General features: G+C 44.1%; 1 protein-coding gene across 1 annotated transcript in view; it reads left to right on the plus strand.

The window, feature by feature from the left end:
* Window positions 1-19,728, plus strand: part of AGBL5 (AGBL carboxypeptidase 5) — a 160,131-nt gene that overhangs the window by 86,898 nt on the left and 53,505 nt on the right. The window contains exon 12 of the mRNA XM_089665235.1: window positions 419-606. Coding sequence (XP_089521361.1) covers window positions 419-606 — 188 coding nt within the window. The remainder of the gene's footprint in view (window positions 1-418; window positions 607-19,728) is intronic.

The raw sequence follows: 19,728 nt of genomic DNA on the forward strand, positions 1-19,728 counted from the left end.
TAGTCCGATGTGTTCCTGAACATAGTACTCCTTCCTGTACATAGTCCGATGTGTTCCGGCGCACAATACAACTTCCAATTTGAACCTGAGCCCCGTGTGTGATATCTATGTGCAATGCTTGGGTGTTTACATCCTTCAGAAGGACCCAGCCCTAAAGAATTCTAGGGGCAGCTACTGTGCAATTATGGCCAAACTCCAAAGGCCAAGGGTACTAGATAGGGGCATGTATGACTCTGTGGAAGGGATGAGTTGGTCAGGGGAAGGAGGAATGTAGGATCAGTGCATTATCTTTAAAACGAATCAATTGGCCAATGACTACCATAGTCTGGGCTTAAATGGAACACAGCAGAGCAGTAAAGGAAGGAGATTAACTGCCATTTTTTTTTTACAGTGTTTATATGTATATATTCTCTTGCAGCTCCTCATTGTCAGAAAACGGTCTGACCAGGTCGCGGAGTTACAGCAACGGCACTACCACCAGCAGCAGCAGTCAGCAGAACTCTCCCCCGACCAAACCCTGCCCCAGCTTCACCTTCGTCTGTTCCAGCGGCAGCAGCAGCCAGAGTCCGCCCAAGGGCAGCCACCGATTCCTGGGACCCGTGAGAGGTAAGCTGAGCCCTGCTCAGTGCTGGTCCCCCGTCTTCACCCCCCTAGAGTACATCTGGCGTTTTTGGTCCAAGCAGAGTTGAAGAGCAGCCTCGGTGTCACCCGGTTTTAGCAGAATCTCTGTCATTGCAAGTCTGGACTGTATACTTTACCCTTCGCCTTATTGTGTGCCGCCTGCAGATTGCTCCTTCAAATGCTTTCCTGCCTGCAGATAACTCATGTTGGCGTGTACTGGCTCTCTGCAGATTTTGTTTGTTTTTTTTTTTTTTTTTTTTTTTTTTATTTCGCTTCCTTCTTTGTTTTTATTCCATCGTTTTCTATTTTCTCATTGGAGGTGTTTATTCTCTTCATAGTAACAGAGATTTTTTGTATCTTCGTAACATTGATTCTAACGGGAAGGATTTAGCCATTTATTCAATCCACTAAAGCATAACACATGGAGAATATTTTAATGACTCTGCCTTAGTTGCTCATCTTTTGTGATCCAAAATATATTTTATTAATCGACCTAAGGGTTTTATATCGGTGACCATCTTGCATAGTCATTATATCACTTTATTTTATTGAGCTTTTTTTTGTATGTAAAAGACATTTCAATTACAATACAGCCAATTTACAATACAGCCATGTTCAACCTGTTTTCTGTTGGAGGGAGCAGAGGAGGGAACCATTCTGGGTAGAATTAATATAATGCTTCATGAGATTTAACCCCCCTGGCGGTATTCCCGAGTGTAGCTCGGGGTAAAGTTTCAGCACCACAAGCGGTAACCCCGAGCTACACTTGGGCTTACCATGCGGCGCTGCTCCCTCGGTCACTTACCTTGTCCTGCGCTCCCACGATGTCCCTCCTGCAGTGTCCCCGGCAATGTAATCTGGCTGATGCTGTCATCTGGGTTCCGTCCCCTGCGACGTCGGGACGTACGGGGCACGGAACGGTGGGAAATTTTGAAAATGACAAAAAGTGACATTCACTAAAATCACATAGTATTCCATTACTGTATCAAACCATTTCACATACATTTTGTCCCGAGTGCTTTGTCCTGCGCCCTGCCTGCATTTTTACTGTTCTTTCTGCCTGGAAACTGAGAAACGTCCATGGCGTCCAAAAAGCGTCCCTTTAAGTCAAAAGTGGGTTTAGACCGGCTAGAGAACAGCGATAGTAAATCAGAACCACTTGCAGAATTGAGTGATAATGATTTGTGGGGAAATTCGTCATCAGACACTGAAAACGATTTTGCGCCTTTGCTCAGTGATTATATTATTGAATTAAATTTATTATTATATTATTATTTCTTATGATCTTTATTAAATTATAATTTCATGTTTCAAGTTTTATCATACCCGGGATGTTTACTAGACTCTTGTTCGGACAGATTTAAGTGAGTTATTCCTAAGAATTACAGGCCTACAATATAAAACGCCAAATTTCCATGCAAAATAATGGTACCGCTTTCAGCACCAAAAATCTGAAATAATCATACCGCCAGGGAGGTTAAAACTGAACTCTAGACAGATACAAAAGACCTAAATTAATGCACAAATTAATTAATCGGTCATCATTATTATATTTCATAAATCTATTTTTTTTTTAATGCAAGCAGTACCTTTTTTATTTTATTTTTTAATTTATTTTTGTATTTTTTGTTGCTTTTATTTTTTTATTTTATTTTTTTAATTTAGTATTGTATTTTTCTTTGCTTTTTTATTTTTTAAAATTTTTTGTATTTTATTTTTTTTAATATATATTTGTGTTTTTTCTTTGAATTTATTTATTTTAGTATTTTATTTTATTATTTTTTTATTTTTTTTGGAATGCAAGCATTACCTCAATTTGCAGCCTCTGTAGAGCAGGAGCTGGAGGGTGAGAGGGAAAAGTAGCACAGGGAATCAATCAGTTTATGTTCTGAGCATACTTATAAGAGAAGAAAACGGGTTCATCACTGCTGCTCCTCCGTTTACTGTCCAGTCCAGGCTTGAGTTGGGTCCAAGGGGAACTGGGCACCAGAGGAAGAGAGTTGAGTGATGCTGACCATCAGACTGATGATAAAATGTGGTGTTTAACCTCTTGGCACCGGCCACATGCAAATGTGCGGCCTCCCAGCGTCTGGGCCTTGACGCTGAGCGACAGTACATTTGCATGCAATTAAGCAAAATATATGTGCTGAAAGCGCACGCCCTGCGAGCTCCCAGCACCCGTGTCCAGTACTCACGGAAAGGTCCCGATCTCCTCTTTTGATCGGGAACTTTCCCAATTGTGATGGCGTGTTGCGGCGGTCACATGACCCTAAACCCCTCCCCACCTCCCAGCTTTTGATACCCTCAAAGGGCTGGGAGGCGCCGGCGCCAAGGGGTTAAGAAAAAAAAAGTACAGCAGGAGGAGTCTTTGAATTGAATGTAAATATTGCACCATAAGCTGGGGGTTATTATTTTACCTCTTTGCGGTTATTTCATTTTATTTTGTTATTTTTGGCTGGAGTTGTGTTTGAAAGCTGCAATCAAGTGTGAACAGGGCAGTAAGAAAGCTGCAGAAATATGCAGGTTTCTGTGTGACATCACCGCCCCACCTCTTCACCCTAGCTTGGATTCATTCGAAAATGCAAAGCCGTCTCTTCGTGGCACCCATGCTGAGCACCCAACGTCCTTTCTTCACAGTGTAGTCACACTGTAGTAGGACAGCCACTCAGCACAGGACCTGGGAGCAAGTGAAGATTACAGGAGTGGCCATGTCTACTGCAATGCTTTCCAGCATCCAGGGGATCAACCAGGTATAAAGTGTACCATACCTGGAATTCTTTAAGTACGAGGGCGAAGGCAGTTAAAGGGGTAGCTCACCTTTTGCAACAAAATGTAAAGGTGAACTAACATTGGACACCCCCCTCCCCCCCCCCCCCAATTCCTGTTTTACTTATCTTCAGGGTTGCCGAACTGTCAGCACCACCGCAGCTGCTCCAGTGGTCCAGGGATTTTAAATCCCCGCTCTTCTGCCTGCTTCCAGGACGGATCAGATGGATTCTTATATACAGTTGCAAGAAAAAGTATGTGAACCCCTTAGGATTACGTGGAGTTTTGCATGAATTGGGCATAAAATGTGGTCAGCAATGGTTTCCTCCGTGGTGTCCTCCAATGTACTCCATTCTCGTTTAATGTTTTCCTTATTGTAGATGCGTCAACAAAAATGTTAGCATGTGCCAGAGATTTCTGTAGGTCTTTAGCTGACACTCTGGGATTCTTCTTTACCTCATGCAGCATTCTGCGCTGTGCTCTTGCAGTCATTTTTACAGGACGACCACGCCTAGGGAGAGTAGCAACAGTGCTAAACTTTCTCCATTTGTAGACAGTCTGTCTTACCGTGGACACATGAACATCAAGGCTTTTGGAGATACTTTTGTAACATTTCCAGCTTCATGCAAGTCAACAATTCTTGATCGTAGGTCTTCTGAGAGCTCTTTTCTGCGAGGCATGGTTCACATCAGACAGTGCTTCTTGAAACCAGTAAACCCAAACGGGTGTGTGTTTTTTAAGGGCAGGACAGCTGTCAGCAACACATCCAATATCATCACACTGATTGGAGTCATGGTTGGCTCACTCCTGGCTCCAATTAGCTCTGGGAGAAGTCATTAAGCTAGGGCCTCACCTACTTTTTCCTCCCTGCACTGTGAATGTTTACATGTTATGTGCAATTAAACCATGGCAACATCTAATGTTTGTGTAGTATTATGTTCAGCAGACTGTGTTCTTCTATTGTTGTGACTTAGATGACGTTCAGAGCACATTTTATGCCCAATTCATGCAAAACTCCATGTAATCCCAAGGGGTTCACATACTTTTTCTTGCAACTGTACTTACATAGTTATCCTGGCTGAAAAAATACAAAAGTTCATCCAGTTCAACCATAGGAAAAAAAAAAAAGTTATCCAGAGGAAGGTAAAAAAACCTTTGCATACTTACATAGTTAGTCTGACTAAAAAAAGACAAAAGTCCATCCAGTTCAACCATTGAAAAAATAATAAAAAAAAAAAAAGTTATCCAGAGAAAGGCAAAAAAAACCCTTTGTTTGCATACTTACGTAGTTAGTTTGGCTGCAAAGAAGACAAAAGTTTATCCAGTTCAACCATAAAAAAAAAAAGAAAAGTTATAACCCTACACCCACAGTTGATCCAGAGGAAGGCAAAAAAAAACCCAGCAAAGCATGATCCAATTTGTTCCTGCAAGGGGAAAAAAATTCCTTCCTGATCCCCCGAGAGGCAATCGGATATTCCCTGGATCAACTTTACCTATAAATGTTATATCCAGTTATATTCTGTGTATCCAAGAAAGAATCCAGGACTTTCCTACAGCAATCCACTGAGCTGGCCAGAACCAACTCTTGAGGGAGTCTATTCCACATTTTCACAGCTCTCACTGTGAAGAAACCTTTCCGTGTTTGGAGATTACATTTCTTTTCCTCCAGACGTAAAGAGTGCCCCCTTGTCCTCTGTGATGACCTCAGGGTGAATAACTCTACACCGAGTTCACTATATGAACTACTGGTGTATTTATACATCTGATTCGCCAGGGCCGTCAATATGAGGCTAGTCTTTTGGTACGGTAATTCTCATATGTCACTCAGTGGGTGGAGCCAGATGGGGAACCGGTCCCCCATTAGGTCTGCTTTCCTTTTGATTGACAGCGTATGGCAGTTGGTGATTTGAAAGCCGATATCGGACTGAATATTAGCTTTGGATCTGGCAACTGCCATGTGCTGTCAATGAACAGCAAGGCAAAGACTGATGAGGATCTAGTTTCCATTGCCCATTGGGCTCCGCCCACTTTTGGTATAAAATTCTTCGGCCATGCGCCTGTTGGAAGTGATGGTTGCAGTGAAGTGAGGGAGTGTCCAGTATGAACAGATTTAAGTAACTATTTCTAACAGGTACATGAATCAGACACATTCACTGACACTTTCTCACTGCTCCCCATTGGAATTTTAACCCATTCTGAATTCCCCTTTTCTGAAAGGAGTTGATCATCCCCAGTGCTCTGGGAATCCTACGTCACGGGTGCACCTTCTAGGATATGTTTATAGAACCCCAATTTCAAAAAAGTTGTCTAAATCTACATAGAAACAGAATGCAATGATTTGTAAACCTTTTATAAACCCATATTTTACTCACAATAGGAAAACATATCAAATGTTTAAACTGAGAAAATGGACCATTTAAAAAAAAAAAAAAAATTGGCAGCAACACATCCCAAAACAAGTTGGGACCAGGCAACAAAAAGCTGGCAAAGTAAGTGGTACTAACAAGGAAGAGCTGGAAAAACATTTTTTAATGAATTAAGTAAACTGGCAACAGGTGAGTAACATGACTGGGAATAACAAGAGCATCCTAGAGAGTCAGAATGTCTCAGAAGTAAAGATGGGCCAAGGTTCACCAATTTGTGAAAAGCTGCGTCTAAAAATTGTCGAACCATTTCAGAATGATGTTTCTCAAGGTAAAATTGGAAAGACTTGAAATATATCATCATCTACAGTACATCATATCAAAAGATTGAGAATCTGGAGAAGTATCCGTGTGCAAGGTACAAGGTTGAAATTCAGTATCGGATGGCGGTTATCTTTGGGCCCTCAGATGGCACTGCATTAAAAAACGGGCATGATTCTATGACGATAAAAGGGCACATCATAAAAAGTACAGCATGGTCCAATCGCCCTAGATGGTGTCTTAAAAGGGATTATAGACCTTCAAATGGCTGACGCGTTTCAAGGCTGTGCCTCTTCCTCAGAGCCAGGCACAGCCTCAAAACGTTTCAGGATTTGGAGGTCTATAGTCCCCTTTAACCACTTCCCATGGGGCTCATGTATATAAACGGCTGGACAGGAGCAGTGCAGGGGCTGGTGGCCGTTTATAAACGGCCTCCCCGTTCCCTGCTTGTGCACGCTCCCTGGGAGCGCGCAACACCGCAATCCTGTGCCCGCTGTGTCCTCTGGATACAGTGGAACACCAATCGTTGTACGGGACCTCTGTGTGAGGTCCCGATCATGTGATCACTGATTGGCCAATCAGTGATCACATGAATAGTAGTAAGCAATATGTCACTTCTGACATCATTGCTTACTACGTGTGAAATCTGTGAATGATCAGAGGTCACATGGTACAATGCTATTCACAACAGCCTTGTACCATGTGACAAGCTGTGACCAATCACAGCTCACACAGTATTTCTCAATGGCTGCAAGAATGCAGCCAGAGAGGAGGAGAAATGATTGCTTTTACAGCCTTTATGGGTGTAAAAGCAATCAGTGTAAACAAAAAAAAAAATCTTCATCACAAGTAGTACAGTGTCACCATGGCCAAAGCCCATTTAAAATGGTCTGCTGCAAAGTGGAAAACTGTTCTGTGTTCAGACAAGTCAAAATTTGACAATCTTTTTGGCATCCATGGGCACCATGTCCTCTAGATTAAAGAGGAGAAGGACCTTTTGGATTATCAGCACTCGTTTCAAAAGCCTGCATTTCTGATGGTATGGGGGTGCTTTAGTGTGTATGCAATGGGCAGCTTGTACATCTAGAAAGGCACCATTAAAGTGATACTAAACCTAGGACCCTGCATTCACTATATCCGGTCTCCCCGGACCCTGCATTCACTATATCCGGTCTCCCCGGACCCAGCATTCACTATATCTGGTCTCCCCGGACCCAGCATTCACTATATCTGGTCTCCCCGGACCCAGCATTCACTATACCTGGTCTCCCCGGACCCTGCATTCACTATATCCGGTCTCTCCGGACCCTGCATTCACTATATCCGGTCTCCCCGGACCCTGCATTCACTGTATCCGGTCTCCCCGGACCCTGCATTCACTGTATCCGGTCTCCACGAACCCTGCATTCACTGTATCCGGTCTCCCCGGACCCTGCATTCACTATATCCGGTCTCCCCGGACCCTGCATTCACTATATCCGGTCTCCCCGGACCCTGCATTCACTATATCCGGTCTCCCCGGACCCTGCATTCACTATATCCGGTCTCCCCGGACCCTGCTTTCACTATATCCGGTCTCCTCGGACCCTGCATTCACTATATCCGGTCTCCCCGGACCCTGCATTCACTATATCCGGTCTCCCCGGACCCTGCATTCACTATATCCGGTCTCCCCGGACCCTGCATTCACTATATCCGGTCTCCCCGGACCCTGCATTCACTATATCCGGTCTCCCCGGACCCTGCATTCACTATATCCGGTCTCCCCGGACCCTGCATTCACTATATCCGGTCTCCCCGGACCCTGCATTCACTATATCCGGTCTCCCCGGACCCTGCATTCACTATATCCGGTCTCCCCGGACCCTGCATTCACTATATCCGGTCTCCCCGGACCCTGCATTCTCTATATCCGGTCTCTCCGGACCCTGCATTCACTATATCCGGTCTTCCCGGACCCCGCATTCACTATATCTGGTCTCCTCGGACCCCGCATTCACTATATCCGGTCTCCCAGGACCCCGCATTCACTATATCCGGTCTCCCTGGACCCCGCATTCACTATATCCGGTCTCCCTGGACCCTGCATTCACTATATCCGCTCTCCCCGGACCCTGCATTCACTATATCCGCTCTCCCCGGACCCTGCATTCACTATATCCGGTCTCCCCGGACCCCGCATTCACTATATCCGGTCTTCCCGGACCCTGCATTCACTATATCCGGTCTCCCCGGACCCTGCATTCACTATATCCGGTCTCCCCGGACCCTGCATTCACTATATCTGGTCTCCCCGGACCCTGCATTCACTATATCTGGTCTTCCCGGACCCCGCATTCACTATATCCGATCTCCCACAGTACACAGAACATGGAAATGCAATTTATTTAGTAACTACAAACTGCTAAATACTAGGGATGCACTGGAAATTTGGTGGCTGCAACGTTTCGGCCGAAAACACCCCTTTTGGCCGTAATGAAAAAAGTCACCAATACACGTGCTGAAAAACCCCCGCCCCTCACCGCTGTCCACCCGCTGTCGCCGCTCGGTAGTTCTCAGACTTACCTGAGAAATCATCGAACAATCCCGGTGCTGGGAATAGAGATGAGTGAAGGAAAGATGGTCTCCACTCATCTCTATGCCCTTGGAGGACCAGAGCAATGCCACATCCCATTCCAGACATATTTTGTTTTTTTTGTTTTTTTTAACCACTTGCCGACCGGCCGTTGTATATAAACGGCCGGACGGTGGCACTGCAGGGTCGGGTGGCCGTCAATAAACGGCCTCCCCGCACCCTGCTTGTGCGCGCTCCCTGGGAGCGCGCAGCACCGCGATCCGGTGCCGCTGTGTCCTCCGGACACAGTGAAACACCGATCGTCGGACGGGACCTCTGTACGAGGTCCCGATCATGTGATCACTGATTGGCCAATCAGTGATCACATGCAAAGTAGTAAGCAAGATGTCACTTGTGACATCATTGCTTACTATGTGTGAAATCTGTGAATGATCACAGAGGTCACATGGTACAAGGCTATTCACAAAAGCCTTGTACTATGTGACAGGATGTGACCAATCACAGCTCACTCAGTTCTTCTCAATGAGTGCATGAATGCACACAGAGAGAAAGAGAAATGATTGCTTTTACATCCTATATGGGTGTAAAAGCAATCAGTGTAAAAAAAAAAAAAAAAATCTTCATCACCCCTCACAAGTAGTACAGTGTCACCATGGTGACACTGTACTGCTAGGGTGACAGTATGTAAAAAATAAAAATAAAAATAAAAAATAATAATATAAAAAAATAAAATAAAAATGTAAAAAAAAATGTTTAAAAATTATAATTTTTGCTTATAAACTAATTTGGATTTTTTTTTTTTTACTAAAAAGATAACGGAATAAATTTTGGCTAAGATTTATGATGAAATATTATTTATTTGCAAAATTTTATAAAAAAAACACTTTTTTTCAAAATTTTTGGACATTTCATTTACATAGCAAAAAAAATACAAATCCCAGCGGTGAATAAATACCACCAAAATAAAGCTTTATCTATCTCAAAAAAATGGTAAAAAATTAATTTGGGTACAGTGTTGCATGACCGCGCAATTGTCATTCAAAGTGTGATAGCGCTAAAAGCTGAAAATTGCCCTGGTCAGGAAGGGGGTAAAAGTGTCCGGTCTGGAAGTGGTTAAAAAAGCACTAGATCAATTTTTTTTTTTTTGATCCAATGCTTTACATTGTAGAGGAGAGATGTGGGATCTTATTGACCCCATATCTCTCCATAAAGAGGACCTATCACTAATTATTTCTATCACAAGGGATGCATGCATTTTAAGAATTAAAGTGATAAACTTTTTTTTTTATTATTTATTTAATGGGGTTTTTTTTTTTTTGCACTGTCCCTTTAAAAAAAATTTTAAACGTCCCCCTGTCCTTTCACGTAGTGGTGAACTTATACATAGGCCACGCCCCCATTTATAGATGGTGTTCAAACCACACATGTGAGGTATCACCACGAACATCAGAGCAAGAGCAATAATTCTCGCACTAGACCTCCTCTGTAACATTTTAAAAGCATCACCCATGGAGATTTATAAGCAGTGCAGTTCCACGCCATTCCACAAGCATGCGTAATTTTAAAGCTTGACATGTTTGGTATCCAATTACTTGCCGTAACATCCACTTTCATATTTTCCCAAAAAAATGGGGTATGTATTGTTGTTGTTTTTTTTTTTTTTTTTTTACAAAAAATATATACCAGTATTAATTTTTTTAAAAACTGCGCATTTCGGGTTCAGTTTTCGGCCAAGTGCATTTTGAATTTTCATTTTCGGCACCAGAATTTTCATTTTGGTGCACACCTACTAAATACCTTTTCTCATCAGCAGCAAAGTAATTCTTTGCTATAAGAAAATTGTGTAAAAAAAAAAAAAATACTGATCACTTCCCCAAAGTAGTACAATGTTACTATGGTAACATTATACTACTTTGGTCATAGTGAAATATGAAAAAAAATCTTTAAAAAAAGAAAAAAATTTAATAAAAAATTAACAATATTGAAAAAAAAAAAAAATATTTTTTTTTGTGCTGTCACCAGTCAGTGTCTCTGTTCACCGCCATGCCAGTTATATGATGACGCTGTACTGCACTTGTGACCGTATATAACAAAAAATAGTGAAAATAATTTTTTAATTTTCCGAAAAATTATGAAAAAAAAATACAACTTCAAAAAACTCGCCATGCCTCTTATGAAGTACGTCGGACTGTCTACTCTGCAAAAAGGGGTCATTTTGAGGATATCTGTACTGTTCTGACATTTGGGGGATATCTGTACTGTCCTGACATTTGGGGGATATCTGTACCGTTCTGACATTTGGGGGATATCTGTACCGTTCTGACATTTGGGGGATATCTGTACTGTCCTGACATTTGGGGGATATCTGTACTATTCTGACATTTGGGGGATTTCTGTACTGTTCTGACATTTGGGGGATATCTGTACCGTTCTGACATTTGGGGGATATCTGTACTGTGCTGACATTTGGGGGATATCTGTACCGTCCTGACATTTGGGGGATATCTGTACCGTTCTGACATTTGGGGATATCTGTACCGTCCTGACATTTGGGGGATATCTGTACCGTTCTGACATTTGGGGATATCTGTACTGTCCTGACATTTGGGGATATCTGTACTGTCATGACATTTGGGGGATATCTGTACTGTCCTGACATTTGGGGGATATCTGTACTGTTCTGACATTTGGGGGATATCTGTCCTGTCCTGACATTTGGGGGATATCTGTCCTGTCCTGACATTTGGGGGATATCTGTACTGTCCTGACATTTGGGGGATATCTGTACTGTCCTGTCATTTGGGGGATATCTGTACTGTCCTGTCATTTGGGGGATATCTGTACTGTCCTGACATTTGGGGGATATCTGTACTGTTCTGACATTTGGGTATATCTGTACTGTCCTGACAATTGGGGGATATCTGTACTGTCCTGACATTTGGGGGATATCTGTACTGTCCTGACATTTGGGGGATATCTGTACTGTCCTGACATTGGGGGATATCTGTACTGTTCTGACATTTGGGGGATATCTGTACTGTTCTGACATTCTTGGACCTCAAGAAATTAGATTGGCTGTCAGTACTTCAGGATTGATCAATTTTCAGATCTATACCATAGTTTGTGAACTCTATAACTTTCCTACAAACTAAATAATACATCCTAATTTGGGTTATTTTCACCAAAGACATGTAGCAGAATACATCTCGGCCTAAATTTATGAAGAACAATTATTTATTTGTAAACTTTTATAACAGAAATAAAGAAAAACGTGTTTTTTTTTCAAAATTTTCAATCTTTTTTTGTTAATTTAGCAAAAAGTAAAAACCCCGGCGGTGATTAAATACCACCAAAAGAAAGCTGTAGTAGTGTGAAGAAAATTATAAAACTTTAGTTTGGGTACAGTGTTGTATGACCGCGCAATTGTCATTCAAAGTGTGAGAGCGCTGAAACGTGAAAAATGACCTGGGAGGGAAGCAGGTAAAAGTGCCCGGTATGGAAATGGTTAAAATGGTCCGTTTTCTCAGTTTAAACATTTGATTTGTTTTCTCTTTTCTGTTATGAGTAAAATATAGATTTATGAGATTTGCAAACCATGACCATCTGTTTTTATGTAGATTTTAAATGACGTCCCAACGTTTTTGGAATTGGGGTTGTAGTCCAGAGACAGGTGGTGACACCTTTGTGGCTGTACGTTGGGGCAGCAGTATAGGAATCATAAAGCAGGCTGAACAGAACTGTACAAATAGATAAGCATGTGAAATGGTTCACCTTTATGAATTTCATCTGTCAGTTTCCACGTAGCCTGGAGTTCCTCTTCGTTTTCTGTGACCACCCATCGTCAATTGCTCTTATTACCTGTACAATGCAGAGAATGGTCTTTATCCTCCTAGAGCCGTATTCATGAAACGTGTGTATGGTCTGTTATAGATCAGGATCCGGCCGTGTGGCATGTAATATGCGTGTGTCTGAGAAATGTTACATGTTCTCCTGTTTGGTCCTGCTGGGGTTTATTGTATTGGATCTCTGTGGGATCTGAATGTGATTTTGACATAATCTGCCTTTGTGATCCTGTCACTGAGATCTGTATGGTCCTAATGTGATCAATCTGTGTGTGATCTGATGGCCGGTGCTAGTTCTGTGTGATCAGCTGATACCATCCAGTGTCTGTGGGATCTGTTCCCCAAATTGTTTGGTAGATCTGCCTCTGTAACCTGACCTATTCCTGTCTGTATGTGGCAGATCCCTCTGATCCATGTAAACCAGTGTTTATGATTCTGCGATTTAATATAACCCATTGCGGGATCTGACCATAATGATAATTTACTACAAAGCACAATCGCGCCAACTGACTACAATGCAAAAACGTTCCCCCCCCCCCTCCCTCATTGACTACCATGGGAAAAAAAACCCACCCCATTGACTACCATGTAAAAATCCCCCCCCCACTGACTACAATGCAAAAACTGCAAAAAGCCCCCCCCCCCCGACTACAATGCAAAAAGCCCCCCCCCCTCCGTTGACTACAATGCTAAAATGCACCTCCCCCTTCCCCATTGACCACAATGCAAAAAGCCCTCCGACTTCAATACAGAAAAACACTCCATGTTGACTACAATGCAAGAATGCCTCCCACTGACTACAGTGCAAAAATGCCCCCCCCCCCAATTGACTAATTGACTACAATGCAAAAACGCACCGAAACCTCTCTATTGGCTACAATGCAAAAACACCCTCCCCATTGGCTACAATGCAGAAACACCCTCCCTATTGGCTACAATGCAGAAACACCCTCCCCATTGGCTACAGTGCAGAAACACCCTCCCCATTGGCTACAGTGCAGAAACACCCTCCCCATTGGCTACAGTGCAGAAACACCCTCCCCATTGGCTACAGTGCAGAAACACCCTCCCCATTGGCTACAGTGCAGAAACACCCTCCCCATTGGCTACAATGCAGAAACACCCTCCCCATTGGCTACAATGCAGAAACACCCTCCCCATTGGCTACAATGCAGAAACACCCTCCCCTTTGGCTACAATGCAGAAACACCCTCCCCTTTGGCTACAATGCAAAAACTCATTCATGATATTAGTTAAAAAGTCGGATATAATCCAAATATATATAAAAATATATTAAAAAAAAAAACAAAAAACTTTTTATTTCGGTTTCCAGCCAAGTGGTTTAGGTTTGCTTCCAGAATTTTCATTTTGGCGCACTACTAGTGGTTTATTAAACCACACGGTGCAACTCTGCATAGAAACCAATCGACTTCCAGGTTTTATTGTCAAAGCTTCACTGAACAAGCTGAAGCTGATTGGCTCCCACGAACAGCTGCACCAGATTCCGGTTTTAGTAGATCTCCTTTGTGTCTATAGGCATGTGACCATCTCTGATTACTATAGATCAGGCTGTGTGTGTGGGGGGCATGTCATCTCCTATCATCCACCCCGTGGGATCTGTCTCTGGAGTCTCATACATCCTACGTACTAGAACTTGAACTTTCTAAAATATATAGTCTGTCTCTGGGATCTCGTGTAATCCAGCCTGCATGAGACCTGCCAATGAGATCTCAAATAATCCAGTCTGTGTGTGTGATTTCTTGGGGGTGGGTAGTGGGTGGAATCAAGAAACGGGTTCTTGGGGGTAGGTAGGGGGTAGAATCAAGGAACGATTCTTGGGGGTGGAAACAAGGAACTGTTCTTGGGGGTGGGTAGGGGGTGGAATCAAGGAACGGTTCTTGGGGGTGGGTAGTGGGTGGAATCAAGAAACGGTTTTTGGGGGTGGAATCAAGGAACGGTTCTTGGGGGTGGAATCAAGGAACGGTTCTTGGGGGTGGAATCAAGGAACGGTTCTTGGGGTTGGTAGGGGGTGAAATCAAAGAACGATTCTTGGGGGTAGATAGGGGGTGGCATCAAGGAACGTTTCTTGGGGGTGGTTAAGGGATGGAATCAAGGAACGGTTCTTGGGGGTGGGTAGGGGGTGGAATAAAGGAACGGTTCTTGAGGGGTGGATAAGGGGTGGAATCAAGGAACAGTTCTTGGGAGTGGGTAGGGGGTGGCATCAAGGAACGGTTCTTGGGGGTGGGTAGGGGGTGGCATAAAGGAACGGTTATTGGGGGTGGGTAGGGGGTGGAATCAAGGAACGGTTCTTGGGGGTTGGTAGGGGGTGGAATCAAGGAATGGTTCTTGGGGGTGGAATCAAGGAACTGTTCTTGGGGGTGGAATCAAGGAACTGTTCTTGTGGGTGGATAGGGGGTAGAATCAAGGAATGGTTCTTGGGGGTGGGTAGTGGGTGGAATCAAGAAACGGGTTCTTGGGGGTGGCATCAAGGAATGGTTCTTGGGGGTGGGTAGGGGGTGGAATCAAGGAACGGTTCTTGGGGGTGGGTAGAAGGTGGAATCAAGGAATGGTTCTTGGGGGTGAGTAGAGGCTCGAATCAAGGAACGGTTCTTGGGGGTGAGTAGGGTCTCGAATCAAGGAACGGTTCTTGGGGGTGAGTAGGGGCTCGAATCAAGGAACGGTTCTTGGGGGTGGGTAGGGGGTGGAGACAAGGGGTGGCTCAAAAGGTGGAGAAGTTCCTGCACCAATTCTCTGAGGTGAAAAAAACCCCGGGGATAACATATAATCTACCCACTAGGATCTATGTTTTGGATCTCTTATAATAGTCTGTGGGAGATTTACCGTCCCAACCTATAACCAGCCTTGGCAGTACGGTGCACATGGCAGGGCGATGCACATCGCTACGTCTGGAGGAAAATAAATTTAATCTCCAAACACGGAAAGGTTTCTTCACAGTGAGAGCTGTGAAAATGTGGAATAGACTCCTTCAAGAGTTGGTTCTGGCCAGCTCAGTGGATTGCTGCAAAAAAGTCCTGGATTGTTTCTTAGGGTACATAGAATATAACTGGATCAGGAGTGGACTGACCATTTGGAAACTCGATATGACCATCTGAAAACATGAGATGCCCCTGGTACCTTTTTCATAGGCTTTTTTTGAGTTTGGGCAAGGACACGGGCCCCATGATCCCCTCTTGCCCAGGGGCCCCATGAGTTGTCAGTCCGCCCCTGAACTGGATATAACATTTATAGGTAAAGTTGATCCAAGGAATATCCGATTGTGTCTCGGGGGATCAGGAAGGAAGTTTTTCCCAGCAGGAGCAAATTGGATCATGCTTTGCTGGTTTTTTTTGCCTTCTTCTGGATCAACTGTGGGTGTAGGATTATAACTTTAAATTTTTTTTTTTTTTTTTATGGCTGAACTGGATAGAATTTTGTCTTTGTTCAGCCAGACTAACTATGTAACTATGCAAACAAAGGCTTTCCCAGCAACACTTACCAGCCAGCCTGCAAAACAACCAATTTGGCCCTGTCTAAAGCGTTAAAAACAGGGTTTTGTTTGCACGCATTTGCAAATACATGCGTAGGTCACAGTCCCGCGTCAAGGGTCCTTTCTGTACTGCGGACCTAACTCTAACATTTCCAGAGCCTCCACAGTGGGAGTACATATATCATTGGATGGGATAAGGACAGTTGTGCCTAGAGGAGCCTGTCCCTCAAGGTACGGGGACGCACGTAACGCCCAGCTATACCAAAATGACAGCAAAGGCATCCAGTGCGTCCCTGCATCCAATTCAGCCACTTGCACCAAAAAAATGGCAACCGTCCCAAGCCTTAGCAGTAAGGTGCACATGGAAGGGCAATACACATCACAAACAAAGGATTTCCTAGCAACACTTACCAGCCAGCCTGCAAAACAACCAAGCTGACCCTGTGTTTGTTTTTTTTGTGTGCAGTTATCCAGTCTGTGTGGATTCTGTCCTACCCACATAGAAGAAAAATATTCTACTGGATTTATTACACAGGTTTTTTATTTATTTATATATATATATAGTTGCCGAACATACATGCAAGTGTGGCTCCGTAGGATGCTGCTAGATGGAGCCTCCCTGAAACCGAATTTCTGGGGCAGCGGTCATACCGCCAGCTTAAACCGGAACATTATTATTATTATTATACAGTATATATAAAGCGCCAATAGTTCGCTCAGCGCTGTACATTACAAAGGGGGACAGAACATGTGACAGAACAATACCAATACAATGCAATACACAAGGGGATCGAGGGCCCTGCTCTTTGGAGCTTACAATCTAGGAGGGAGGGCATGGTGGTACAGGAGGAGATAGCTGTGGGGGATGGAGTGGTAGGAGAGTGGAGGAGGTCAGCAAGTTAGCAGGGGGTGGGGTAGGCTTCCCTGAAGAGATGGGTTTTCAGGGTGCGCCTAAAGGAGAGGAGAGTAGGTGATAATCTGATGGGTTGGGGAAGGGAGTTCCAGAGGATGGGTGACACCCTGGAGAAGTCCTGGAGGCGGGCATGGGAGGAGGAGACCAGGGAACTAGAGAGAAGGAGGTCTTGTGAGGAGCGGAGTGTGCGTGCTGGGCGGTACTTGGATATTAGGTCAGTGATGTAGTTCGGGGCAGTATGGTGGACAGCTTTGTATGTCAGTGTTAGGATTTTGAATTTGATCCGGTGCACAATCGGAAGCCAGTGGAAGGATTGGCAGAGGGGGGGTGGCGGAGATTGAGCTGTTGGAAAGGTGAATGAGTCTGGCAGCCGTATTCAGGATGGACTGAAGTGGGGATAGCCAGCGGCGAGGCAGGCTAGTGAGGAGGGAGTTGCAGTAGTCGAGTCGTGATATGATGATGGAGTGGATGAGCTGTTTAGTGGTTTCTGGGGTTAGGAACGTGCGGATTTTGGCGATGTTGCGGAGGTGGAGTCTGCACGAGTTTGTTAAAGATTGGACTTGGGGCTGGAAGGATAGGTTGGAGTCCAGAATGACACCAAGTACTCTGGCCTGCGGGGCGGGTTTGATGGTAGCGTTATTCGATGTGATGGAGAAGTCAGTGGGGGGGGGTGTCCGGGCTGGGGGGAAGACAAGAAACTCGGTTTTGGAGAGGTTCAGTTTAAGGAAGTGGAGCGACATCCAGTCTGATATGTCGCTCAGTAGGTGTGTGATTCGGGCGGAGACCGAGGGGGTGAGGTGGGGGGTTGAGAGATAGATTTGTGTGTCGTCGGCATAGAGGTGGTAGTTGAAGCCGTGAGAGTGTATGAGTTGGCCAAGGCAAAGATTAAAAGATTAAGAAGCTGCATACTCCATAAAGAATTAAATCAGCTGCTGAAAGAGATTAAAAACAGAGGGTTTAATATTTACATTTATAGACTGTAGTTATGGATTTATTGTAAAAAAAAAAAAAAAGTTTTTAAATATATCCGGCAAAATCTTGTTGTCAGCCTGGTAATACATTGTAGAGCAGCACCCATAAACACAGTGTCTGCCTTGTAATCCAAGCCTCTAGCACTGCATGGTGTTGTCTGCCCCTGAAAGGGGCAGAGTGATGACCTCATCAGCGTGCTTCTGCTCTTCGCTGTCCGTTCACATACAGGCGCGGATCTGAGAATCGACTCAGCCGGCAGAGGGCTCGGGGATCACGCAGCCTTTCTGTGCCGTCTGGTAGGGCGGATCACAAAACTGGCTTCACAGAATTAAAAATGGTCCAGCAGGTAGAACAGTTGCCATGTGTTTCTAGCGCTTTGCCTGAATTGCAGCTGTAAAAAAAACGGAAAGGTTCACTTTAATAATGGCGTGATAATGGGGGGTGGGGGGCGTTCTATGGCAGTGTTGTATCCTCTGTCCCCTCTTCCTCTCCATCCTCATCTCATGATGTCAATGTCTGACCTCTCCTGTGTCTCATTAATGTGGATTCTGTCCTGTGTTTCTCTCTGTAAGTGATTGATCTCAATAAAATCTTCTGCTTACATCTCCTGTCTGCTGTGTGTTTCTGAGTGATCTCATTCCATATTCCACGATGATAATCCCATATGTATGGATCAGGGCATTCCCGCCTGTCGTTTCTTCATTTTGTTTTTTTTGTTTTGATTTTTTGTTTTGTTTTGTTTGCTAGAAATCCCAATTGGAAAGTAGTAAAATCTGGGAGTGTAGAAAAAAAAAAAGTAAACAAATTCCCCAGTGAAAAAGGCCTGTCCCACCGTACCCCCCAGTGAAGAACACCGGGTTTATTAGACTCGGGGTGAAGTAATATGATAGGTCTTCCCCTCTGCTGAAGTGGCATCCCCGGCCCTCCCCACAAGACAGTGTTCCAGTCTGGAGGTTGACTGCTCAGGCCCAAACGCTCCCCCCCCCCATACCTGAAAAGCGGGATGGTACAGGGAGAAGCATTGATGATGATCGAACTTACATGCGACTTGTGTGCACAATCATCCTTGGTCAAAGTCAAACCCACATCAAGTCGCAAGGAAAATCGCACAATTTTGAAGTCGCACAAGTGTGAATGGGCCCTTAACCACCTCCCGTCCGGCCGTTGTATATAAACGGCTGGTGGCAGTACAGGGTCGGGTGGCCGTTAATAAACGGCCTCCCCGCACCCTGCTTGTGTGCGCTCACTGGGAGCACGCAGCACCACGATCTGGTGCCCGCTGTGTCCTCTGGACACAGTGGAACACCGATTGTCAGACGTGACCTCTGTGCGAGGTCCCGATCATGTGATCACAGATCGGCCAATCAGTGATCACATGCAGAGTAGTAAGCAAGATGTCACTTGTGACATCATTGCTTACTACATGTTAAATCTGTGAATGATCACAGACATCACATGGTACAGGGCTATTCACAACAGCCTTGTGCCATGTGACAAGCTGTGATCAATCACAGCTCACTCAGTAGTTCTCAATGGGTGCAAGAATGCAGCCAGAGAGAAAGAGAAATTATTGCTTTTACATCCTTTATGGGTGTAAAAGCAATCAGTGTAAAAGAAAAAAAAAAAAAATCTTCCTCACCCTCCACAAGTAGTACAGTGTCACCATGGTAACACTGTACTGCTAGGGTGACCGTATGTAAAAAAAATAAATAAATAAAAAAAGTGTAAAACAAAATGTAAAAAAATTATAATTTTTGGTTATAAACTAATTTGGGTTGTTTTTTTGTTTTTTTTTACTAAAAATATAACGGAATAAATTTCGGCCAAGATTTATGATGAAATATTATTTATTTGCAAAATTTTATAAG

This window comes from Staurois parvus, unplaced genomic scaffold (genome assembly GCF_062004578.1).
Source record: "Staurois parvus isolate SC_StPar_1 unplaced genomic scaffold, SC_StPar_1.0 ptg002155l, whole genome shotgun sequence".
NCBI classification, from domain to species: domain Eukaryota; kingdom Metazoa; phylum Chordata; class Amphibia; order Anura; family Ranidae; genus Staurois; species Staurois parvus.